This window comes from Apiospora marii (genome assembly GCF_038362585.1).
Source record: "Apiospora marii strain CBS 49790 chromosome Unknown utg000005l_segment0_segment0, whole genome shotgun sequence".
In the NCBI taxonomy this organism is placed as follows: Eukaryota; Fungi; Ascomycota; class Sordariomycetes; order Amphisphaeriales; family Apiosporaceae; genus Apiospora; species Apiospora marii.
In genome coordinates, this window is record NW_027117377.1 from 212,344 (window position 1) to 236,326 (window position 23,983).

Genomic DNA, 23,983 nt, shown 5'->3' on the forward strand with positions numbered 1-23,983 from the left:
AGGCCTGTTATCTAGAAGAAGGGCCGAGATTTGGACCAATCAGATGGGGCGCATCTTGCGTGCTGATCTGGTACGTAGCACGCGATGGCGACCTGGCCAATCAGATGTAACGGGCCCGACCCGCTTTCGCTGGCGTGCTCAGCATCAGAGAAGATGGATTCGAGATGGGTTTTCGCCCTTGGTGTGGCACTCTATGTTTGGGCCTGGTATACTTTAACGAGCACCCTGGTGATGATCAAACGATTCTCACGAAGCCTTTGGATATCCCCAAAACTAGCCAGTAACCAATAAAACACTTCTTAACCTCCCGATCTGCAATCCCCAATCCCCACTTTCCCCGCGTTTTCATCCGGGGCTAGGGGATGAAACGCTCCGACGAATTATACTTGGCCAAGTCTTAATGGTCACTAAGATCCTCACAAACCCCTGTTGACCCCGAAAACTCTATCCTCCTGTTATTTTCCAGCAAGGGACGACACCGGGAAGCTGAAACGGCGACATGCCGCCTCCCCGATCGGCCGGCACCTGCGTCCAATGCCGCACCCGTAAAGTGAGAGAGCCTTCCCATAGCGACATATTACCGCCCCCCAAAGCTGACAAGGTGACGTCAAGGTTCGCTGCAGCGGAGGGGGCCCCTGCTGTTCCAACTGCGAGCGCCTGGAGTACACCTGCTCGTTTGCGGTAGCGGCCCAGAGCCAAAGAGGGGATGCCGATGGCAGCTCCCCGTCATCCACGAAGCTGGAGAAGAGGCGGAGGCCTTTGGCCTGCGTGGCGTGCCGGTCTACCAAGTCCAAGTGCACGGGCGAGCGGCCGTCGTGCGAGCCGTGTCGGACGCGCTCGAGGGATTGCGTCTATCCCGATTCGAAGAGGCGAAAGTCTTCAGTCGGGTCCGAGCCTGCGGGCTCGTCTAGCACTATGTCAACGTCAGGGTCTGACACCAATACCCTGCGGCAAAGTCCCCGGACACCACGAGAGAGGCCGGATTGCTCCGACGGAGCACAACTCCCATACTTTACACAGCCGCCCATGGAATCCATACCGGAGACTATTGCTACGTCCGAGCTGTATGCCGAAAGCTACTCCACAGAGGCCATTTCGCCGTCCGCCAGCTCGTTTACAGGGGGAAACAATACTATAGCAACGGGAGGACCTACCACGGAGTCATGCCAAGGCTCGGCGTCGACTTTCGGTGTCGATAGCCCGGGCCCGACCACCACTGACTTCCCCAGAGTCCACGAACAGCTCCAGATTATCAACGACTATTTCCGGCACATCTACGCCCACCCTGGCTCGGCCTTCCTCTCCGAGGTTTCCGTGACCAAGCGTTGCCTCGAAGGATCCATCGATGAGGCTCTATTGCTGGCCATCTGCGCCTACACCGCGAGCGTGCTCCGGTATCCGAGGTACTATCCCGCCCACAGCGCCTCTTGGGTCCAAAAGGCCGAAAACCTCCTGTGGAGCAGCATGGAGAGCCCGACAGTTTTCAGGACGCAAGCACTCCTGCTCGCGGTCTTGTGCCGCGTGGAGACGGGAAACTTCAAGAGGGGTTACATGCTTCTCTCCATGGCATCACGATCCGCCAGTGCGATGAGACTGCAGTACGAGCGGCTCGATCTGGACCATCACAGCCAGGAGGTACGGAGGCGTTTGACTTGGTCCATTATGCTGATCGATAACTACTTCTCCGTCGGCCTGCCGGAATCTGGGACCTGTCCTCCTGACTTCATCTATCTGAAGATGCCGTGCCCTGAGGAAAACTTTCACGGTGACGATATCAACGGAACGGCGCCCGCTTCTCTCGACGGCGTCTCCGAAGGCGGCCTCTTGCAACTCTATATACGCTTGAGCATCATCAGGCGGGACATCCTACGACTCACTCGAAACCTTTCCCTTCAAGTAAATGCGACGCCCCAGATAACAGGGCTGGTCGAGGGCATGCTGAAGTCGCTCCAAGGCGCAGAACCGCCGCCATACAGCGCCGAGGAGCTCAAGAGGTATGCCAGCTCGCGGTGGTTTGTGCGGTACACCGCGGTGCAGATCGGCTGGCATCAGTCGCACTGCGACATATACCGCATTTTTCTGTCCGGATATCGAGAAGCAGCCCCGGTCGATGTGATCCGGGCCTGCGCACCCGACTACGTGGCACAGGCGGCAGCGGCCTGCTTGCGACACGCACGAGCGATTATCGACATCATTCATGCCGTACATAGCCTGCGGTTACCGCTCGTTTTCCCTCCCCGGGACATCTGCATCGGCGGCTACCACGCGTCGCGGCTGCTCCTGTTTTTTAGCGGCTCGGAACTCATACCGAAAGACCAGAATACCACGGCCCAGAGGGCGACTACGCTGGCCAGAGAGACGCTCGCAATCCTGCAACCTCTGTTTGGCTCGTCTGCCATGCTAGGGAAAACGGTCCAGGAATTGGACCGGATCATCACGGCGCACGTCTCGGGTGCACCCGTCTATCCCGGGGAGACATCCGAGCAAGACTCGGGAGGTACCCGAAGGGGTCATCCCCAATACGCCATGACGATCCAAATGCACACGAGCTTAGGGGTTCACAGTGCTTTCAGACAGGCGCAGTTCCACGAAGACGACGAAGATGCCCGTGGAATAGGAACCGGGGCGAACAACATGCACCCCGGGTCCAGCAGTTCGGCGACTATTACTGCTACTACAATCCATCCCAAGGTACCGCCGGGTTATGCCGAGCCCCAAGGAGCGCTGTCTTCCGAACATAGCCAGGAGGGCGTCGGCCTCAGTACGGCAAGCGGCCAGGCGGTTGTTGCCGCCGAGGGTGATTCCGGGGAGATGTCCGCCTTCGGGATCACTCCCGAATCCATGGATTCAAGCTCTCTGAACCTTAACATCTGGGCCGCGAGGGGCTGGCAGCACGATTTCTCTCCCGGGTCGTCGCACGACTGCATTTGACAGAGTACCAAAATGGAAATTTCCTACCCGCCGGATCCTGAACCTAGAATTACGTGATTCGGCTCTTCTGCCAGAATAAAGCCGGCGGCGATGATCTTGATCTTCCAAGTTCGAAGATCTGGACTGCTAGTGGGACGTTCGCCGACTACCGGGGCTAAACCGGAACAAGCTGTCGGATCCACTGGCTGGCAACAGGGGGGCAAAGTAGGTGTTCTTGGCAGTTCAGGGTACTCCACCCTCAACTCCGACCCCGCGGGCTCGACTCCCCGGATCACATGATCCCAGGCTCCTAAGCCGGAGGAGCCTCGTTGGTATTAACCATGAAGATCGCATCGTTTGGGAGAAACCAGCTAGTCTTCGTGACAGAACTCAGCTTTTCCGCGAAGCCCGTGGACTTATACCAGTCATCGTGCTGTAAAACCTTGCAACGGAAACTCAGGTGAACTGTGTTGGCCTGCGCGAGACCCCTGGACCCAAAGACAAGATGGAGTCCAAGCCGCCCCCCAACATCCTGTTCATCATGGCCGACGACCACGCCGCCAAGTCCATCTCGTGCTACGGCGCGGGCATCAACTCGACGCCGCACCTGGACCGGCTGGCCCAGGAGGGCATGCGCTTCAACCACTGCTACGTCACCAACAGCATCTGCACGCCGTCCCGGGCCGCCATCCTGTGCGGGACGCACAACCACGTCAACGGCGTCGTCACGCTCGACTCCAAGATCAACAAGCGCCTGCCCAACGTCGCCAAGCAGCTGCGGGCCGCCACTTTACCATCCACGCAGGGAGGAGACGCGGCGAAAACAGACAACAAGGGCAAAGGCAAGGGCTACCAGACGGCCATGATCGGCAAGTGGCACCTGGGCGAGGGCCGCGACCACGAGCCGACGGGCTTCGACTACTGGAGCGTCGTGCCCGGGCAGGGCGAGTACTGGGACCCGCAGTTCCTGGAGCCGGGCGGCCGGACGACGCGGGTGCCCGGGTACGCGACCGACATCATCACGGACAAGACGCTCGACTTCATCCGGCAGCGAGACAAGTCGCGGCCCTTCTTCGCCATGTGCCACCACAAGGCGCCGCACCGGTCGTGGGAGTACGACGCCAAGCACAAGGATTTGTATCAAGACCCCGTGCGGCTGCCCGACACGTTTACGGATGACTACAAGCACCGGGCCAACGCGGCGAAAGTCGCCAAGATGCGCGTCGCCGAGGACCTGACCTACACGGACCTGGGGCTCGTGCAGCCCGAGGGCCCGGCGGCCGAGGTGGGCGTCAAGATGATCGACCGCTGGAACTGGGTCGACCGCAAGGTGCCCGCGCCCGCCGACCCGCGGGGGATGCGGCCCCTGGTCTGCAAGGAGACGGGCCGGTCTTTCACCTTCGAGACGCCCGCGGAGCTGGCCGAGTTCAAGTTCCAGCGCTACATGCAGCGGTACCTGCGGACGATCCAGAGCATCGACGACAACGTCGGCCGGCTGCTCGACTTCCTCGACGAGGAAGGGCTGGCCGAGGATACCGTCGTCATCTACACTTCGGACCAGGGGTTTTTCTTAGGCGAGCACGGCTGGTTCGACAAGCGGTTCATGTACGAGGAGAGCTTCCAGATGCCGTTCCTGGTGCGGTACCCGCGCGAGATCAAGGCGGGCAGCGTCTGCGACGACATCATCAGCAACGTCGACTTCGCGCCCACTTTCCTGGATCTGGCGGGGGTGCGGGTCCCGACCTACATGCAGGGGTACTCGTTCCGGGCGCTGCTCCAGGAACGACACCAAAGGACTGGCAGCAGGTGGCGTACCACCGCTACTGGATGCACAACGACGTGATCCACCACGCGTACGCGCACTACGGCGTCCGGGACCGGCGGTACAAGCTGATCTACTGGTACTGCGAGGACCTGGGGCTCGAGGGGGCGCGGCCCAGCCCCGGGGGCGAGGAGGGGAGGGATAAGGAGTGGGAGCTGTTCGATTGCGAGAAGGATCCGCTGGAGCTGTTCAACGTGTACCACGACCCGGGGTACGAGGAGGTGGTGGCGATGATGACGCGGAAGCTCGAGGAGAAGATGGCGGAGATTGGTGATGAGCCGGTGCATGACGAGCGGCAGCTGGAGGGATGTCGGAAGGAATGCAATTAAGAAGGTGACTGGCGCGGGTTTGAGAGAGGATTAGGGGTGCGGTGGCTTCGGGTGTTCGGTTGCCGCAGAGAAGGAAGTAAGCAGTACTAACTTACTGGAAGCGACTGTGAAGAAACTCAGGGTGGGGAACCGCCATGTCAAGACATGTCAGCAACGCACAACCCGCTGTTTACCCTGATAACCTGCTATGTTTGTGCATATGTAGCCGGTTGCAAAATCAGTCTCATGGCTTCAGCAGGTATGGTCTTTGACTTCAAGCGTGGTTTGCGCAGTTTGTAACGAGTATCTATCCGCGTTGAAGCATCTTCAACAAGTCTAACCCTATCGCAACACAACATGATGGTATCATCTATCCCCACCACGAGCATTGCTCCAACAGCGCAACTTAAGATAGATATTGATGTTTGCTGCTGCTTTCCCGCGTCACCATGAGTCTGCCATTGGAAATAGCCAAGTCACGTAGAGTGAAACCAGCACATCAGACTGACAAAAGCGCCGGATCGGTTGTGGAGGTTGCCAAAGCATTGAATACAGGCACAAGACGCCAGGCGGGTATAAATACTGACTTTGCTCTTAGCAACTTATCTCGAGACTACTCAACCAAAGACCTAAGCGATCGCAACACTAAGAAAAAGGATACAAACAGCAATCGATAGCAAAGCTCAAGCTTCACCTGCAGTGCAACGACAATATTCTCATATACACGTCTCTTTACTAACTCATCAACATGGCTGGAAACTGCTCCAAGCACGGTGCCTACAGCGGCAATGTTTGTACCTTCTGCGTTAAGGCTAAGAACTAAGTCGGCTCGGCTAGTCAACACTAAACAAGACTGAGTGGTGGGAGTACTAGGGGCGAATTTTGGAGGATCATGCATGACTGTGATCGTGAAGACTCGGTAGAACAACAGGGAATAGTTGATCTAGTGGAACAGAAGGGCGCTTCATCCGATAACGTTTTCTGATAGATCGTGAAATCTTGCCATGGCCGTGAACTTCTAATGACAGGGGTGACCTGAAGAGCTGTTGTATTCCTTCTCTTTCTCCTTCAAGCTCCTCGTTCAGGGGGTGAACAGATAACCGGGGCCTCCGAACCACAAGGGCTATTGCATCTTGGGAAATGAATCGGATTGCAGCAGGCGCCAACCGACGTACATAACACCCCAAAGATTTTGTTTGGCCAACATATGAAGCAAGCCGATACCTGCAAACCTACATGTGCATATTGGGTCTTCGATTGCATGATGTCCCGGCTAGGACCTTAATGGGATTGGTATGGGTTGGTATACGCGGGTCTGGCTTCATAGCAAAGTCTCGGGGCTGAAGGGGTTGAGCTGAGGCTTAGCCGACTCACTGACATTGGCCCTTTCTGCCCTAAGTATCTACCCTATCTGCCCTGCCGCGTCATTCCTGGTTTCCGAACCTGCCACAGCTTCACCCAACTGTTTTGCTCCAGCTCGGATGGCTCTCGGAATTAGTTGTCAACTAATTGATGAAAAACAACCTTCAAGTCCTGCTATCCTCCTATATAACAGTATCCTCGATTGCTGTCTGATTCCCGCACAATCCTTGCCCAGACGGGAGAAACGCTCAACGCCCAACGCCCACCGCCCAAGACTCATGCCCCACTCGTCTGCTTCTGAATCCCCGCCTAATAGAGAATCGTAAATGACAAACAACGACTCGGAGGAGAGCATCAACGACTGGAGTAAACGTCAGTTGACACTGGAATCAACAGTTATTCCAGTGTCAAAACAACAAAAGCGTTGAGGATTACTCCACCGCTGATGTAAACAAACCCCAACGGCAACTTACCAGAACCTCCACTGCATTCAATTCACTTCCACTCCATCATCTCTTCATCATCATTGGATTTTACCATCATGGCATCATTTCCATCGACAACGTGCATCGTCTGCCTCAACCCCAACGCAGCTCTCTGCGCACGCTGCAAGGACGCCAATTACTGCTCCCCGGCTTGTCAAAGGGCCGACTACCCTGTGCACAAGGTCTTCTGCCGTGATTTTCCCAACCATCCCCGCGACCCCAAGAAGCACCGGGCCTTCGTGTTCGAACCGGTCAAGGATGCGCCCCGTATCGTCAACCATTCCTGCGATTACCCGATCCCCACGGGCGACAACTACAACGGCGGGCCCCACTCCGATCTGGCCTTCAAGCGCGTCGCCCGCGTCATCGGCAGCGCCTACCTGAGACTCCCGGCCGACCAATACGATACGCTCGACTACTTCATCTTCACCACCAACGTCCGCACCGGCCTGAAGCTCAAGCACACCCTGGTCCTCTTCTCCCGGAAAGATGGGGGCCTCCAATACGCAGACCGCGGCGGCAAGACCATCGACCCCGGCGTTGATATTCGAATGGGATTCCGGTGCTGGACCTTGAGCAATCTCGTCAGCAAAGCCTACGACCAGACCGAGTACGACCTCTTCGGCCCCTTTATGCTCTGCTCCTTTGGTGCTGACGGTGCGCCGCGGGACACCACCCTCGAGGATCTACGGCATCTCGTCGACTACCTCGGCTTGTGTGAACAGACCAGGGCCGAGGAATGGGCCCAGCACCACCACGCGTTGTGGTTGTCCATGCACGGCGATAAACGAGTCGACCGCTTGATCGAGGGCCGCGTATTTGTGCCCACCCGCGCACACCCCGAGATCGGCTACCCGGACTCTGCCAACATGGGCGGACTGGAGCTGCACTGCGCCAACGACATGATCGTCCACAAGCTCCCAGCCATGACGCCCATCGGCGTCACCCCCGACAGCCCCTTGTGGAAGTCGCAGTCGTGCGGCAGCGTCTCCCCCTTGTCGGTAATGGCCGGAATGCCTGTCCGCCTGGAGCCGAACTGGCGGGGTCCCCAGCACAAGCACCTGTGCACCTCGCCCAACTACTACGCCGCGGCCCTCATGATGCGGCTCGAGCCACACTGGAGCGACGAGGCCTAGGGGACCGTGCCGGAGGAGTGGGCCGTCAGCGCCTCGGTGGGCAACGTCACCCTGATACACCACGATGGCGTCACGCCGGACTTCTGGGGCACCAGCGACCTGATGGGCCTGTGCGCCTTTGCGCTGGCCGAGGTGCAGCCGCGCGTTCAAGACGCCCGGAGGATCGGGACCTCCGAGGCTCGCGCCGCGGTTATGGAATTCATCAAGCCCGCCAACTTTTCACGATATTTCGCCCAGTGGAACTACAAACATGGAAGTAGGGTTGAGACGGTACTGCGGGAATTCGTGGAGCAGGAGCGTCGGGAATGAACGGTTTACTAGAGTAGTAGAGTCAGAGGAACAAACACCAGAAGTATACTTATTATACGAGTGGAATAAACTGATTACTACCAACTCCGAATTACGCCGTTAGAAAATTATCGTGATGGTGATAAGTAACAAGAGTATTTTTGTTTATTCATTAAATACAATATACCGTTCACACTGCAATTTTGCTCCAGCAAGATGCAGCTGTCTCCTATTCTGCTTATCCATATCCTGGGACCAGGTACTTGCCGACCAAACAACAAGGACGACAAAGTTCTTAGCGGTTGAGGAAAACTTGAGTGATATTACCGCTGCTAGCTCTGGCCGCCTGATTGGGGTTTTCGGTGTTGTCGTTTCATTATGTGCACCATTCGGCTTTCACCGTAAAGAAATACCACGATAGTGACCTGGCTCATACGCAACCCATAAGACCTTCGTATCCTCAGTGGTGCTACCGCTTTCGTGTCGCCTTGAATGGCCTGTTCTGGTGTCCAAGATACCAAGGATCATGTCGATGCCGACCGATCCCGCCCACATTTTGAATAAGGCTGCCAGGTGATCTTGCAGGAACCAGCTTTTGTTATCGTGTGAATCATTTACCCATGAGAGTACCATCTTTATTCCTTTCGCTTCTTCCGAGTCCGAGTTCAACACCTCCAGTAGCTGGGCCATAGTGGGAGCTGTTTCATGTGGGAACTGGGCTCGCATGCTTGCAATGACAGCGCTGAAGCCACAAAGCCCTGCCGCCTTCTCGAGTCCTTCGTTTCTTTCGAATGCCTGTTTTCCTTTAATCGTATCAATTTCAGCGTCCTGAATTATACTGTGCGGGGTTAATTGAGCGTTGCTCATTTCTTTTGGAACAGTGGTGGCCACACCAGAGCCGCCAGCACCAGCACCAGCACACGTAGGGCCGGGAGGGACAGGGGCATCGGAGGTAGCAGCAGCGAGAGCAGTGGGCGGTTGGACCGTATTTGGTTGAGCGTTGACTAGATGATGATTGGACAGGGTAATAGATGGCTTGGTCCGGCGCCGAGATTCTTCATACCATCTTGACTCCTTTTCTCCCAGCCTGGTCAGGATATCGTGTTTCTTCTCGTTCCAGTACTCCTCGTCCTTATCCCTCGGACGTCCCGGGAAGAAAATAGGGCGCAGTGAACAGCCAGCACTGGGAATTTCATTTTCCAACTCCTTCAGGACCTTCATGGCTTTGATCCGCTTTCCAAGCTTAGTCCCGCGCCCGAATTCGTGGGCTTTCTGTTCACCGATAGTCAGCTCTTCCATTGGAAGGCCGTGCTCTTCTGCCGTGCACGTCTTGCTCGAAACAAAGAGATTGTGGATCATGCCGACCAGTCCCACCAGCAGGAGATAGCCGGTGTCCCCTTGCAAGCCGGCTACCGACAGCAAAAGGAACACCCAGGCAATCGCGGCGATGGTCGCGAGGGCCCGAGTTGTGTTGTCCGCCATGGCCAGATTCGTCGACATGTCCTCGAGATGGGGAAGAGAGGACGACTCCTTTATGAGGGTGTCTGGCATGATGATGAATACATGCCGGTGCCCATTGCCTCGTGTGAGAGCGTACATTTCGGTGGATTTGTCATCTCGCATGGAGAACTTGGGCCGGTGCATGGAAGTGATAGCGGCAGTCGCCATAGCAAGTCCGTTGCCTATCAGGGTAATGGCAAACACGTACCAGCTTTCCGTACCTTTAACCTTGGCGTTGCGGTCTGCTGATGTCAAAAGGACGGGAATGGCGGCCACGAAGCCTTGTACTAGCATAACAACAGCCCATAGTACCCACAACTTCCTCCTATCCGGATTCAGCATGCCATCTTTTTTGACTTTGTAGACGGTGACCAGTAAACCGGAATTGAGCTTGTCTTTGTTGTTCTTGTCCCTCTCGACTCTCATTTCAAGGTCTCTCATTAACCTCCCAAGCAGCCAGGATTGATTAGAACGCGAGTCGCCGGAGTTGAGAGTAATCACAAAGCCGGAGGTGTCAGCTTTTGGCAGGAAGATACCGTCGCCGAGGGCAGCGACAACTGAGTTGGCGGCGTACGAGACCCAACCGAAACTGAAAGCCACCGGGGTGAAGCGCGACCAACTGGAATCGCATCCTCCAATGGACTGGGCAATTGCTTTTTGCACCACGTCTGAACCCACGAGTAGGAGAACAGCTAAAATGCCTTGCGGGTTTAGGATTTGATTGCGCAGGTCAATAACGTCGTTCTTGGTGTGGGCAAATGGGCCAGGCTCTTCAGCCGAGGCCCGTGGGAGTAATGGGAAAACAGGCCATGCGGATATTGGCGATGCGATGATCAGAAGGACGAGATTCCAGAGGTGAAATGAGCTGGAAGAACGCCCCATGGTTGCTGGCGATCAACCATCTATGGCCCTGCTTAGCTCAGGTGGTGGCTTCGTGCAGCCAATAAGGGCATACAATTGCAACGCCCCTTCTTAGCCACAGTATCCAATGGACCCGGTAGCTGAAAACAATTTCTCCCGCCAAAACCACTGCGGCTGTACTGTGAGAAGTCGTGCGGTAAACAATGGGTTGTTTTGGTGGCCGAGATCGACTGATGTCAATCTCAAGCGGTCGTGACCAGCCGAATGGAGTCGTATTTTGCCTTGGAACCGCGTTAAAACGGATGTGTCGTGGTATGGGAGCGGCAATCGTCTTCGGTATACTATCCTTCCAGTTCAATACGGTATCAACGTCGTCTGGCATGGAATGCAGTATTCGAAATCGCCCTTTGGTAAGTAACAACGAGTGAATCTGGACACAGAACTGTCCAAGTGTTTACTGGGGAAATTCATCTGCCCAGAAATGGGTTGACACGTCACACTCTTATATGCTTGGAAGTCCAGCCTGCCTCCGGACCCAGGAGGCTGCATAACCGAGGGGCGCGTCCCGACCCTGTGCCGCGACCCAATGTAACCTAACAATCTCTCTGTCCATGAATCTCAGCCTGAGTCCAAGACCTTCTATGAGAATATAGTCTTGGGAGGTGATTGGTGGACGAGTGTCGGTGGCTTGTTGGAGACGCGGTAGGTTACTCGCTGATCTCACTCCTGGAGTTGGACCGTGCGCATCCTGCCAGCTGCAATCGGAGTTTGGCGGATTACGAGAGGCAAAGGGCCTCCTCTAGCCGATCTCCCCAATCGAGAATTTTATGGTGCGGATTCTCCTGCAGTTCTTGTGCTTAGAAGTTTGTTCATGCCAGCTTGTCACGACCGTTCCACACTATGTCGAAGTCTTGACCAACTTGGACCTTTCACCATCCGGGGTTCTCTACTACGAAGGCAGTAGCGATTGTATGTGCGAGGGCCACTACAATGCACTCGATTTTATGGGGTTGGCAGACTGTGATGCCACCGAAATCGACCTACTCGCCTCTGAAGAGTCTTCTCACTCCTCTATCGAGCATCCTGAAATATTTCTTCGGCTACGGTTCAAGATCCAGAGGCCAGGAGCATCTGCTGGAGGCAAACCAGGAGTGCCTAGGGGGCAAACATAAACCCCTCAATCAAGCCCCATTGGTGCCTGTACACGTCGAAATGGAGTGCGCTTGCCAGTTCCTTTCGACTTCAGCAATTCTAGAAAAAACTTCATTCGCCGAGAAAGTTGTGTTGGTCCGCCTTCCGACAGATCCAAATGCGTCGTGCCCTCCTGAAACTAGGGAGGTCAAGCTGGGCGAAGGCGGTGACGCGCCGCCGTTTGTCGCAATCAGTCACGTCAGAGCGGCTGGCATCGGGAATAGCCTTGACAACTCAATACCGCGATGTCAAGCTGCCAAGATTCAATCCCTCGCCAGCCAAGCGGCAGGGACAGGAGAACCTGGCGGGACATTCATCTGGCTCGACACTTTTTGTGTCCCGATTGAGAGACAATCTCGAAAACGAGCACTGCGCTCTGTATGGGACATATTCTCGCAATCAGACGCAGTGATCGTCTTGGACCCCACACTACAAGAAAACAACTTCGTGACATCCCGAGAGGCGCTGAGTCGCATCCGGGCCTCGAGATGGAAGAGCCGGCTCTGGACGCTCAAAGAAGGATTCGTTGCGAAGAGGCTCCTTTTCCGATTTGGTACGGACTTCACGTCGCTTGATGAATTATTGAGCCGGATTAGGCAATTTCCCGGCCACGATGACGCTGTGACGGGGTTTTCTTTCTACCCTAGCAAACGAAGCCCTTTGGGACTCGAGGCACATTTACAGCCATACCACATGAAGCGGTTTGAAGATGACATAATGGAATGGAAGAGGACCTGCACATCAGCCGACGTACCTCATGCCATTGAGTCGGATCAGGCACAGCTGTACAGGCTTCTGCGCCTGGGGTTCCTCTCGGCGGCCAAGTTCCGGTGTTTTCTCGACGCCGAGGAAGCTAGAGATATACCCCGTGTCTGCGAAGCTGTAGCAAGGGTATACGGCAAAGAATATCCACAACAATATATAGGAGGCGGTGCTGGTCCCCAGGCCATACGATCTCGATTGGAACAGATGCACGACCTGACGGAGGAGCTTTGGCGCTAAAGAGGGGGGGAGTGGGGGAGGGAGGTTATTTTTTCTCTTTCTTTTTTCTTTTTTATTGATCTCTACCTGCGTAAGACTCATAAACTCTCAACTCTCAATGGTCATATGGGCCGACTCTTGAATACATGAAACTCTATGCCTCCCGGTAAGTGAGAGAAGGGGAAAGCCCCCTAACTCACCCCGGATACAAGGGGGATTGCAGTAAACGAGGAACTCTTTCCGTTTTTACCAAGTAGAAGGTTATTAGACAAGCAGATTCCTAGGTTACGATAGACAGAATCTGATATCTTCTCGTCACCTCTTGAATCGTAGCGTCACTGTAATCTGTGACTCGTCCGGAAGACCCGCCGCGTCCAACATGGCGCCTTCAAACGAGTGACACACCATAGCCTTGAGTGCCTCGTGAGCAAGTAACCGAAAACTCCACGCCCGCTGCAGGGGGCGTCCTACTATCGCCGCCTTGCGACTCCGGGGGAATTTGTGCTCGGCCTCCGTTATCTCCGTCGGGGATTACCATCATGTCACCACTCGAGCTGTCGAGGCCGTTGGTCGCCACCTCGAGCCCCAGCCAATCCAGACAAGACATGGAATGACCTGGTTCTTCGTCATGCAGCGGAGAGTGATCGCGAATGCGAGAAGAGTGACATGGGGGATTTAAAAAGGGTTCAATACCAATCGTTGATTGAAAGGAGCCTTGGCCGCGCCCAATCGTTCGTCCACGGTGGGCGACCAAGTGCCTGTGTTGGAAGAACGAGCGGGCGTCGCGGGGCTCGGCACAACAACTTGATGGGGACTGGAACACAAGGAGCCGCCAGGAGAGTGCTCTATCTGAGTTGTTGACATTGGAGTGCTGGGAGTCAACCCATACAACAGCATGCAACGGGCATGGTCTCACGGGAGTTCAAATTCGACAGAGTGAATATTACGAACGGAGAGTAACAAGAAACGAAGAGAGCCCCGGGGCGCGGCTTTCGGGACAATCTGCCAACGCCTGCATACATGTACATGTCGGACGATCAGACAGGGTCTCCAGGAGTTGACTCGAGTGGGTCCATGGAATAAACAGGGGTTCGGACGATTTGTAATGAACGGTTATTCAGGTGCCGCATGTTCGTGGTAGGGTATCCTTCCACAGGACTTTGTCAAATACATATATCATCTGAACTTCGTCTCTGTCATGGCCCTTCTCACTCTGGGGGTCGAGAAAGCCACTTCCAGTGAGGAAGATCATATTAAGTCTAGTCGCCCCCAATCCAGTCATTTCGCCAGTACCGCCGCATTCGTGCCGCAGTCGAGCAGGATCACGCCCAGAGCAAGCGTTGTTCAGCAACAGCCATCAACGTAGAGCCGCCCAACGACGACAGCACCACAAGTACCCCAGAAATCCCGAGAACGAGGGGAAGCCATCCCTAGATCTCCCCCAACTGCCGGGCGTGACAGCAACCCGGCCGGCCGAAGACGATGGCGGCGTAGCGTACATCGCGGGCTGGAAGGACGACGACCCGCTCAACCCGCATAACTGGACCCTCTGCAGGAAGTGTACCGTCGCCTTCGCCTTGTGCCTACTGACCGTGGCCAATACCCTCGTCTCGTCCGTCGACGCCCCCGAGTACGGCGGCGCCATCGTCGTCCGCTTCCTGACGGGCTTGTTCGGGTCTACGCCCATGACGGCCGCCGGCGGCACCATGGCCGACGTGTGGGGCCCGCTGCAAATGGTCTACGCCATCCCCCTGATGGCCATGACGTCGTACGCCGAGCCCCTCCTCGGGCTCATCGTGGGGGCCTACCTGCCCGTCCTCGGCTTCCGCTGGGCCGACTGGATCTCCTTGATCTTCGCTGGCACCGTCCTGGTCTACGTGTTCCTGTTGCAGCCCGAGACATATCACCTTGTCCTGTTGGAGTAGCGAGCGAAGCACATCCGCAGCCTGAAGAGCGACGGTCGATATCGGGCCGGGGAGCACGCCACGGCGCACACGCTGGGCCGGAGGCTGCTCGTCAACATCTACCGGCCGTTCCTGCTGGTGTCCACGGAGCCCGTCATACTCATCTTCACCTTCTACCTGACCGTCGTCTATTTCGTGCTGTTCACCTTCCTCAATGGATATCCCTTCATCTTGCAGCCTCTGACTTTCATTATTAGGACCGCGCTCCTGGTGGGAGATCTGCTAGCGCTGCCGCTGATCCCGCTTATATACATCTGATCGAAGAAGGCCGCGGCCGCCGGGATGATGACACCAGAGATATGCCTGTGGTACAAGATGCTGGGCGGCTCCCTTGCCCTCCCCGTGTCAATATGGTGGATGGCCTGGACATGCTACGTAAGTCCAGAACCAACGCGCAGTTCTGTTTCTTCTTTCGCTAATCCTCCTCTTCTTCTTCTTCTCCTTAGCCGTCTATCGACATCTGGGTCCCCAACGTCGGGTCCGCCTTCTTCGGGTACGGCCTCGTCACCATCTTCACCACCACCTTCCTCTACACCGTCTTCGTCTACCAGCGGCACACCGCCTCCGCCCTGGCGTTCATGACGTGCGTGCGGTACGTCTTCGAGGGCGCGCTCACCCCTACCTCGGTCCCCATGTACGAGCGGCTGGGCCCGCACAAGGCTCTCACCATCACCGCCGTGCTTGCGACGATTATGGCTCCCGTTTTTGTTGTACAGGTACGGCGCCAGGATACGTCGCATGAGTAGGATTGCGCCGTACTGAGGAGTTGCAGTGTGTTGGGTGGCGTTGGGCTGGGTACAAGGTGCTGATCCTGCTGCTGAAAATGGATTATCACTGGAACTGTGCTGGGGAAACCGCGGCTTCACTTTGTATACATTGCCAGATAGATGCATCTCTGTTACACACGACTGACTCTAGAACGTGTAGATGGTTAAAATACGTGGTAGTCAGAGATCATGCCCCTCCAATCAGGATGTGTCACCTTAAGTAGGTACGGTGAGCTGTATGTGATTGTTCCAGCAATTGTGATTGTACCAGCTTCAGCAATCAAGTGGCCCTAGCTCCCCCAAGCCAAGCTCTGAATTGGTGCAGCACCCTATTCATAGTACCTAATTGAACACAATTCTTTCAATAGTCCCGAGCAGAGTTCTTGACATGTCTGGTCCAGTTGGATGAGCGCGAGTCTTGAATTTGTTGGTGATGACGGACTCCCATGGCTCCCGGAGGAGAGTAGGCGTGCATCCATAGGTGATTCCTATGCAAGGGCATCTGAGGCCTGGATTCGTTCCCCCCTCAACAGACGGCTTGGTGTTCGTAGAAAACTCTGGGGCCTGACGCTGGCCAGCAATTTTTTTTTTTCCCTTATTCTTTCCCCCAGTTGCTCGCTGGCTTCAATATTTGTAATTATTTCACTTATACCATTTGGCAACTTCTGGGCAAAGGCTTTCTATTCCGTGTAGGATGTTTGGTTTGTGATATTGAAGCAGACCCTGGATTCGAATACCACTTTGAACATTGCCAATTGCAATTGCACACCATCCTTACTTGAATTTCCTGATCACCACGTTTCATTTGAACTCCTTTGATTTGCAAATCAGAAGCTGTTGACTCAGGCATGCCAACGCGAAGTTTTTACAATGCCGATCTGCCCACGTATTTCTCGAATTTTCGAATTGTCAAATTGCTGGAAAGATTTCTCTTGGCTTTAGTACTCTGGAAACCACGATAATTAATTGTATGTGGCCTAATCAGCAGCGTTGCCTGTTTGTAGGGACGAAAATAAAATTCTTCCATGTCCGAGTCGGCGTTCAGTCATTTGGCAGTTTCACGCAGTCACAGTTCTCAAAATGTATTGTTTGAGGCCTCCAAAGGGGTATGGGCCTTTGATCATATTCCTTGGGTATCCCAGGATCTACGGAATGGGTATCATGTCGTTTCTATCACAAGTGTGTGGTTCCTTCCCCAACGCTCTCGCTCCCAAAGCAAAAGAAAAACACACAAAGCCTCCTCTCTTTCCGCTTCCCACCAGCACCATAAGGTGCCCTCCAAATGCTCAATCCCAAGCAAACTGGCAAACGTACGCGGTATCTGGAATCAGGTGACTCAATTGTGATTGTTGTAGCCTCAACAATCAAGCGGTCATAGCTCCCAAAGCTCTGAACTGGTACATCAGTAGCAACACCCTATTCATAATTGCTAATTGCAGATTATTCTACCAATAGTCCCGAGCAAACCTTGGCACGTCTGGTCCAGTTGGAAAAGTGCGAGTCTTGGAAATACTAGTCAATTGTGATGACGGACTCCCCGCTTCCCTGAGCAGAGTAGGTGTTCACTCTTGAAAGGGCCCCGGAGGCTTGCGGACTCGTCCAAACCCTCAACCGGCTTGCCTGGTGTTCATAGAAAACTTTGGGATGCACCGCTGCGGCGATCTTTTTTTCCCCCCTTCTGCTATTTTACTTCCATCGTCTAACCATTCTCTTCTTTTTGAAACCTGTTCCTACACTGAGTTTCGTTGGCTTCTGCGCCTGGAATCAACATCGCCTTTGGTTTTTGGTAGATTTTCGAGCTCCAAATTCGAAACACTCCGCGAGCGGCAACGACTGCGCACAGAGATGAAGATATCCAATGTGTTCTACGTCGAAAACTCATGAGCACTACATAGAAAACTAGTAATTGAAGTTGAACTTGGCTTGTTTCGCGTTGAACGGGTACTGTAGTAATTTGCCAGCAGCGGTGACGATTGACACAGCAAATCAATGCCAAATAAAAAGAATTAGCCCACAGCTGTATTCGAACCCTTGACCAGACAACCATCCATACTAAGTTTATGTACTCTCCATTGTCTGACCTGGATTCCATATCATGTCCCGATGCTTGCAAAACACATCGACACCAACGAATCCTGGCATTGCGAGAAATATCGAGGCGAGGCTGCAGATAATTTGCGGTCTCGCCTCGTCAAGAAAGCCCTGGAGAAATCACTGGCCGACAATGCACAGAAAGTCTGCCTCATTGAACCAAAACTGCGAAAAAGCGCCTAGGAAATGGCAATGTTCATCCCCTTGCCGGCCACCTGTGAAACAAGTACCCTGCCGCCTTTCGGTCCTGCCCCTCCTCAACAACATCATCCACCTCAGTTTCTCATGATGATGCCGACTCATCAGACCATGAAGGCCTCGCCTCGCCAAAGAGGCTCTGGGGAAGATTTCTGACCGAGCTGGGCTTCACCTGGGCCATGAATGCCTCATCCATCGCTTCACATCATTGTCATTCAGGCACAGACATTCACAAGCCGCGGAATATTATATAAAAGTCACTTTCACTCAGAAGCACGTGCGATTACTGGTTCATTCAGTCGAATTCATCGCGTGTGCCAGTGAAGGCCATTGGGTATCATATCGCATCTAACGCGCCCATCCACCACGTGAAATCATCATCTCGTCAATCGTCATTATTCATCCTCCCCCAAGCGAAAGCAAGCCTTTGCTCAGGCATCCCAGTCAATCTCGCGAACGCCGATATTTCGGAAGCCTCGCGTGCTCAAACTCTGAGCGTCGGTCGCGAGGCTGTCGGGGTCCTCAGTCAGCTCCGAGATCAGGGCGGACGAAAGCTCGACCGAGTCGGGCTGCACACCGCGCGCAGCAATCGTCGCTGCGTCAATGCTGCTGCCGTCGTTGTCGCCGTCGGGCTTCAGGGTGCCGCCGATCCAGCGGCCGGAGACGGGGCGCAGGGTGCCGGCGATGTCCGCGAACAGCTGGTCGACGAACTGGTCGCGCTTCTCGTTGCGGATCGGGCCCGAGGGCGCGGCACGCGGGTACCGCGGGGCCTGCGGCTGGAAGACTACGACCTGGTACTTCCAGGCCCGGCCGTTCTCGGTCTTCTCGTGCTTGTCGACGATGATGGCCATGCCGGAGCGGAAGCACATCTGCTCCCAGGTGACAGGCAGGGCGAGGTGGCCGTTGGAGAGGGCCATGACGTCGCCGGTCTCGTAGAACCAAGGGGTAAGCAGGCCGAGGACCCGCTGGGTGGCCTCGTGGCGGAGCGCCTGCTTGGCGTAGTCCAGGAACTCGGCCAGGGTGCTGTAGAAGCGGGACTGGTGGCCGGTGACCTTGTACCAGTCCCCGCGGCTCTGGTCGGCGAGGAAGGCCACCGGGGCCGGGTACAGAGCCCAGGACGAGCTCGGCTTGCTCTTGGTGAGCGTTTCGTACGAGAGGAAGCGGCGTACGGTGATGGGGCCGGATTGGTCCGTGGGGTACGTAGGTGCCGTGCCGAGGTTCTGGGGGGTGATGCCGTAGAGGTCCTTGTGGACATCGTGTTGGCAGAGATGAGCGATATTGACGCTGCTCAAATGCACAGGGGGCCAAATGGTGTTCTTGGCGACTCGGATGCCGCTGTTGGTGCTAGGTCCGCTCAGCATCGATCGGCGGCTGGATGGCTGCGGCTTGAGGGTGATCGTGTGATCGTCCCGTTCGAGGGCATTGTCGTTCTCAAGATAACCCAAAAGGTCGTCCAGAGCAAGCATCAGCTTGGACTTTGGGAGGGTTCCGGCAATCTGCATGTCCGAATAATCTCGCTGGCGGGCCTCCTCCAGCGACAGGAGGATGGACTGGACGTCGGCAGCCGAAAGGGGAAGAGAGCGGGTTCATCTCGAGGGCAATGTAAACATAGAAGGCCGAATGTCCACGGAGTCGCGTAAAGACATCATGGCCCCGGGTAGCGTGGGTGACCAGGGTGAACAGTCGTTCCTCGAGAGCGGCAGTGATCTCGTCTAGTGTCATGCCCTGGATTCCCTCATCGTCGTCGTCGCCTACGAGAGCGGCGAAGACGACCTTTGGGTTGTTGAATGCTCTGCCGCGGCCGAAATTCAAGCCGCGAACCTGCTTGGCAGCGTTGTTGATTGCGGTAGAGGTGTCCATGTTGGTGCTATTTCTGTTGGCGATCTCAGATTCTGGTGGCGGTTCTGAGATGTGGGCTGCAATAATTCCTCTGCAGGTTGCATGAAAAAGGTCAAGAAACAGAGAGCATCTAGATTTAGCTGAGCTAGAATTTATTCTGTTCAGGTAACGAGTGGTGTTCGATTGAATGTTTGAGTACCGTTGAATGCAAGCTCTGTCTGCATAGCAACAATCATTGCTGCTAAGACAAATCTCGGGTGCAGAGTGCTATCCAAGGCACTGAAGTCGGTAGCTAGCAGCAGTGCTTATCTACAATAATGCCCTGAATGCTGCTATTCATCCTTCTAGTTACAGGGCATCAGGTACGAGGTTGAAGGGCAGCTCACCCCAATTTCACGCGTAGGCCATGCCACTACTATTCTCAAGTGACGTTCTCATAGAATCCTATAACAGTGCACTTTCAAGGCCTGAGCGTCGCACCAAGCAAGGAGAGCACATTTTCTGTCTATTAATTTATACAGGCTTGAGAGGTCATGGTATCAGGTGAATATCAACTCATGATCTCTATGTTTGCGATTGTGTATCTGTTTTCCTAATTTGATAGAGCCCTTGACTCAGCTCAGCAGTCACAACTCCACGATTGCATGATGCTTTCACGCAGGTATCATATCGGTTTGTTTTCACTGGACAAGTTCCATTTCATTGCAATATAGCCCAACCAGTGCTTTCAATAACCGCCAGAGCTGTGACAGTTTATGCATGATAACGGCAAACACGAATTGCACCCAAACGTCCCACGGAATAGACCCATCGCCATAAAGGACGCGCACTCTGATGGCCTCCTCAGTCATTTCATGCCCCGGGAAGGGATACGGTTTGCTGTGGTCCTCTCCCTGCTGCATCCAGAGCTTCTTCAGGTCGAATCCCTCCTGGCGCGTGAGGGGCTAGAAGTGGATGTACGCATTGTAAGCGAACCGGACCTGCGAGTAGTACTGGTTAGTACTTTGAAACATGTAATAGTACAACGTCAATGTGGAAAATCTCACCCTCAAACGCCCCTCGTAGCCGTCGAAATCCCGTCGTACCCCATACCCCCCAAAGAGAGGCGCCCAATCAGCGTCGTAAACCCAGACCCCCGGCAGCGCGACGCGGTTGGTGAAGACGACGGCGTCCACGGGCGGGAACCCGGCCTTGTCCATGACAAGGAAGTACCGCGGGTGCAGCCCCCGGTCCCACCCGTAGGCTCTGCCGTCCGGCGGTAGGGCTCGGCGGCGTCGGTGCTCCGCGCGGAACGCCGCCGCGCCCTCGGCGGTTTCCGGCGCCAGGAAGGGCGACTGATAACACAGGGTCAGACGTTCCGCCGGGTGCCTCCCGCTGGCGGCCCCCGTCAGGGCCTGGTGCATGATCTCGAGCTCGCACTCGCCGTCGCGGTGGCCGCCGAAGATGCTTTGCTTCAGGAAACGCTTCCAGAGCGGCCGGAAGGACTTGAGAAACGGTGAATCGTCTATCAACTTCTTTCTCGAGGCCGGAGTGTTGCACTCCTTGAGCAGGTAGTCCTCAAGGACCGAGGGCAGCTCGGCCGTCTTGTAATTACAGCACTAACCCGAACTTCTCGCGAATAAAGATGGCGTCGCTTTCTGCCTGCTTGTCGGAGATAGGCGGCGGTTCCTTCCACTCCTCGACGACGACGGAGGTTCGCCTGGTATCCGCGGCAAATGCTTTCACGGGTTCCCCATGTCCCGTCCTCGAGTGTCTTCTCAGGCGGGCCTCGGCGGCTGCTCGACATCTTTCCGCCAGAGCGCTGGCCTCGCCCCAATTGGGAGACGGCTCGCTGGTGGTGGGTTGATGTATTGGTAAGGGAGGCAGAGCTGGGGTCACGGCTCGGTTAGCATGCAAAAGGCAACGAGTAGAGAGTTGACTACTGTTCCATTGCGGTGCGAAATTATCTCCCTAAGTAGAGCTGTCTGCTTAGAATACCATCTCTGCGATTTCCCTGATACCGAAATGCTGCCGCATCCATCTCCGCCAATTCCTGCATCTGGCTATCTCGACCAGCAGTCAATCCTCGCCTTAAGCGAGAAATCCAAGATGGTTATCTATGGTTATCTAGGGACATGAATGCAATGTTGAAGCAAGTAACATAGATCTGCAGTATGTATTCCCGGGTACGTGCAGGATGCAGGACGCAGCCCGACATAAAGCTTCTTTGATGGGTACCAACATGCCTAAACAACAGCCCCTACAGCAAGAGCAGACATGAGTCAATTGGATCCTGGAAAACCGCCAAAGATAGAACCGGTTCCACTGTTTGGTACGGCGACGGTATCCACAGAGGCTAGCTGGATGCGAGGACGTTCCGTCGGTCAGTCATCCAAAAGAAAAGTCGGTCACTTTAGCCCCCAAACTAGGCCTTTTAGCACCCGTAACGCCACCGTAAGTAGCAAGCGGCTACAGAGTCAAGATGGCATCAATTGACTTGGCCACTCCCCGTCGCGTAGTCGCGTAGGAAAAGAGAGTACCTATGTTTTGGAAAACAAGTTCTATTCTTTCATTCGCTGTCTATATGTATCTGCATTTCAATCGTAACTGGAATCCCACGCGATGCCGGCTATCAACACCACTGGCCTTCCCTTCCATCCCAACTCCGTAGCAATGCAATTTGATCGCCGACACTCAATTTAGGCCGCCGCCTTCTGGCTTTGCAGGAACTCCGCGCTGAAAGGGTAGTCGAGGTACCCCTTCTCCTCGCCGGCGTTGTAGAACGTGTCGCGGTCGTACGGCGTCAGCTCGATGCCCTTCTGCACGCGGAACGGCAGGTCGGGCGTCGAGATGAAGTAGCGCCCGAACACGACAACCACTTCATAGTCCTTGTACTCCTCGTCGACGACGGCGCGCGCGCTGGCGGGCGTGAAGCCGCCCGCGATGAAGACGGGGCTGGTGCGGTCCCAAGCCTTGACCGCGAACTCGACCTTCTCGGCCGAGCTGGTGTCGGCCACGTCGAGGTTGCCGCCGACGCGCGACTCGACGACGTGCAGGTACGCCAGCTTGAGCTTCCGCAGGTTCTCGATCAGGTACGTGAACTGGGGGACCGGGTCCGCCATCTTCATGCCCTGGAAGGGGCTCCAGGGCGAGAGCCGGATGCCGACGCGCTCGGGGCCGACGCCGGGCGCTTCCACGACGGCCTTGGCTACCTCGAGGGCGAAGCGGGCGCGGTTCTCGACGGAGCCGCCGTAGGCGTCGGTGCGCTGGTTGCTGACGTCCTGGGTGAACTGGTCGACGAGGTAGCCGTTGGCGCCGTGGATCTCGACGCCGTCGAAGCCGGCGAGCTCGCAGGCGTTGCGGGCGGCCTGGGCGTAGTCCCGGACAAACTCCTGGATTTCTTGGGTGGTCATCTCCTCGGGCACCGTCTTGCCCTCGGCCTCGGGCAGGGGGCTGGCGCCCTTGACCTTGAAGCTCGGGTTTTCGGCCTTGAGGGCGTCGGGGCTGGCGACCCTACCGAGGGCCCAGAGCTGGACCCAGATGAAGCTGCCCTTGGCGTGGACGGCGTCGGTCACGTCCTTCCAGGCGCGGATCTGCTCGGGCGTGTAGATGCCGGGCACGTTGGGGTAGCCGCCGGCCTGGGGCGAGATGAAGGTGGCCTCGGTCACCAGCAGGGTCCCCGGCACCGAGGCGCGCTGCTCGTAGTAGTCCTTGACCATGGGCAGCGGCACGTGGTTGGCGTCGGCGCGGAACCGCGTCAGGGGCGCCATGGCCAGGCGGTGCTGCAGCGTGTTGTTGCCCACCTGGAGGGGCTGGAAGAGCTTGGAGGATTCGGCCATGGTGGATGTGGTGAAGAAGGGGTATCTGGTAAAAGTTCACACGAAGTACTTGCTAAAAATAGAAACAAGAAGAAAGTCGAATGACGTTGTTGGTATAATTGAGTTTCTCTAAACGTGCAGCCAGCGACGGGATCCGGCCGCCTACTTATATATCCGTGGCCAAGTCTTCCAGAAGCTGCGTCGCGGTCCAGTATTCTTTCGAGAAAGTCCCCTTGATTACACAAGCAAGCTCCAGCAAACAGGTCACCGCCCCAGAAGAGAGACCCAGAAGGGGGGCCAGGGGGGATAGTAGAGCCACTGGCCACGCCGCCCCAGTGTCCTACTTAAAGCCGAATTTCTAATCGGAACCAGTGGTGGCCGAGCAAGGCACCGCGGATCCCCACTTCCCACGTCCTCTCCATAACTTAGAGTAGTAGCGAGCGGGATAAATCCCGCAGCAGAGGGGGCTGGAGACTGAAGAGG

General features: G+C 55.6%; 9 protein-coding genes across 9 annotated transcripts; 5 read left to right on the top strand and 4 right to left on the bottom strand.

Moving 5' to 3' along the window:
- Window positions 1–499: 499 nt before the first annotated feature.
- On the top strand, window positions 500–2,931 carry PG985_007964 (uncharacterized protein; the record flags this gene model as incomplete). Its single annotated transcript, XM_066827732.1, has 2 exons — window positions 500–545; window positions 602–2,931. 2 exons carry the CDS (start codon window positions 500–502, stop codon window positions 2,929–2,931), a joined length of 2,376 nt encoding a protein of 791 aa, XP_066682644.1.
- Window positions 2,932–3,415: 484 nt separating this feature from the next.
- On the top strand, window positions 3,416–5,061 carry PG985_007965 (alkaline phosphatase-like protein; the record flags this gene model as incomplete). Its single annotated transcript, XM_066827733.1, has 2 exons — window positions 3,416–4,639; window positions 4,717–5,061. The coding sequence occupies 2 exons, from the start codon at window positions 3,416–3,418 to the stop codon at window positions 5,059–5,061; spliced, it is 1,569 nt and encodes a 522-aa protein (XP_066682645.1).
- Window positions 5,062–6,943: 1,882 nt separating this feature from the next.
- On the top strand, window positions 6,944–8,023 carry PG985_007966 (uncharacterized protein; the record flags this gene model as incomplete). The annotated part of the gene is made up of 1 exon (XM_066827734.1): window positions 6,944–8,023. The coding sequence occupies one exon, from the start codon at window positions 6,944–6,946 to the stop codon at window positions 8,021–8,023; it is 1,080 nt and encodes a 359-aa protein (XP_066682646.1).
- Window positions 8,024–8,125: 102 nt separating this feature from the next.
- On the top strand, window positions 8,126–8,332 carry PG985_007967 (uncharacterized protein; the record flags this gene model as incomplete). The annotated part of the gene is made up of 1 exon (XM_066827735.1): window positions 8,126–8,332. The coding sequence occupies one exon, from the start codon at window positions 8,126–8,128 to the stop codon at window positions 8,330–8,332; it is 207 nt and encodes a 68-aa protein (XP_066682647.1).
- A 375-nt stretch (window positions 8,333–8,707) lies between these two features.
- PG985_007968 (uncharacterized protein) lies at window positions 8,708–10,693 on the bottom strand (the record flags this gene model as incomplete). Its single annotated transcript, XM_066827736.1, has 1 exon — window positions 8,708–10,693. The coding sequence occupies one exon, from the start codon at window positions 10,691–10,693 to the stop codon at window positions 8,708–8,710; it is 1,986 nt and encodes a 661-aa protein (XP_066682648.1).
- A 1,887-nt stretch (window positions 10,694–12,580) lies between these two features.
- PG985_007969 (MFS general substrate transporter) lies at window positions 12,581–15,554 on the top strand (the record flags this gene model as incomplete). Its single annotated transcript, XM_066827737.1, has 5 exons — window positions 12,581–12,754; window positions 14,239–14,729; window positions 14,790–15,018; window positions 15,073–15,183; window positions 15,255–15,554. 5 exons carry the CDS (start codon window positions 12,581–12,583, stop codon window positions 15,552–15,554), a joined length of 1,305 nt encoding a protein of 434 aa, XP_066682649.1.
- Window positions 15,555–18,295: 2,741 nt separating this feature from the next.
- On the bottom strand, window positions 18,296–19,724 carry PG985_007970 (uncharacterized protein; the record flags this gene model as incomplete). The annotated part of the gene is made up of 2 exons (XM_066827738.1): window positions 18,296–19,414; window positions 19,473–19,724. 2 exons carry the CDS (start codon window positions 19,722–19,724, stop codon window positions 18,296–18,298), a joined length of 1,371 nt encoding a protein of 456 aa, XP_066682650.1.
- Window positions 19,725–20,430: 706 nt separating this feature from the next.
- On the bottom strand, window positions 20,431–21,489 carry PG985_007971 (uncharacterized protein; the record flags this gene model as incomplete). Its single annotated transcript, XM_066827739.1, has 4 exons — window positions 20,431–20,446; window positions 20,502–20,647; window positions 20,750–21,187; window positions 21,307–21,489. The coding sequence occupies 4 exons, from the start codon at window positions 21,487–21,489 to the stop codon at window positions 20,431–20,433; spliced, it is 783 nt and encodes a 260-aa protein (XP_066682651.1).
- Window positions 21,490–22,381: 892 nt separating this feature from the next.
- PG985_007972 (uncharacterized protein) lies at window positions 22,382–23,521 on the bottom strand (the record flags this gene model as incomplete). Its single annotated transcript, XM_066827740.1, has 1 exon — window positions 22,382–23,521. The coding sequence occupies one exon, from the start codon at window positions 23,519–23,521 to the stop codon at window positions 22,382–22,384; it is 1,140 nt and encodes a 379-aa protein (XP_066682652.1).
- Between the last annotated feature and the right edge of the window lie 462 nt (window positions 23,522–23,983).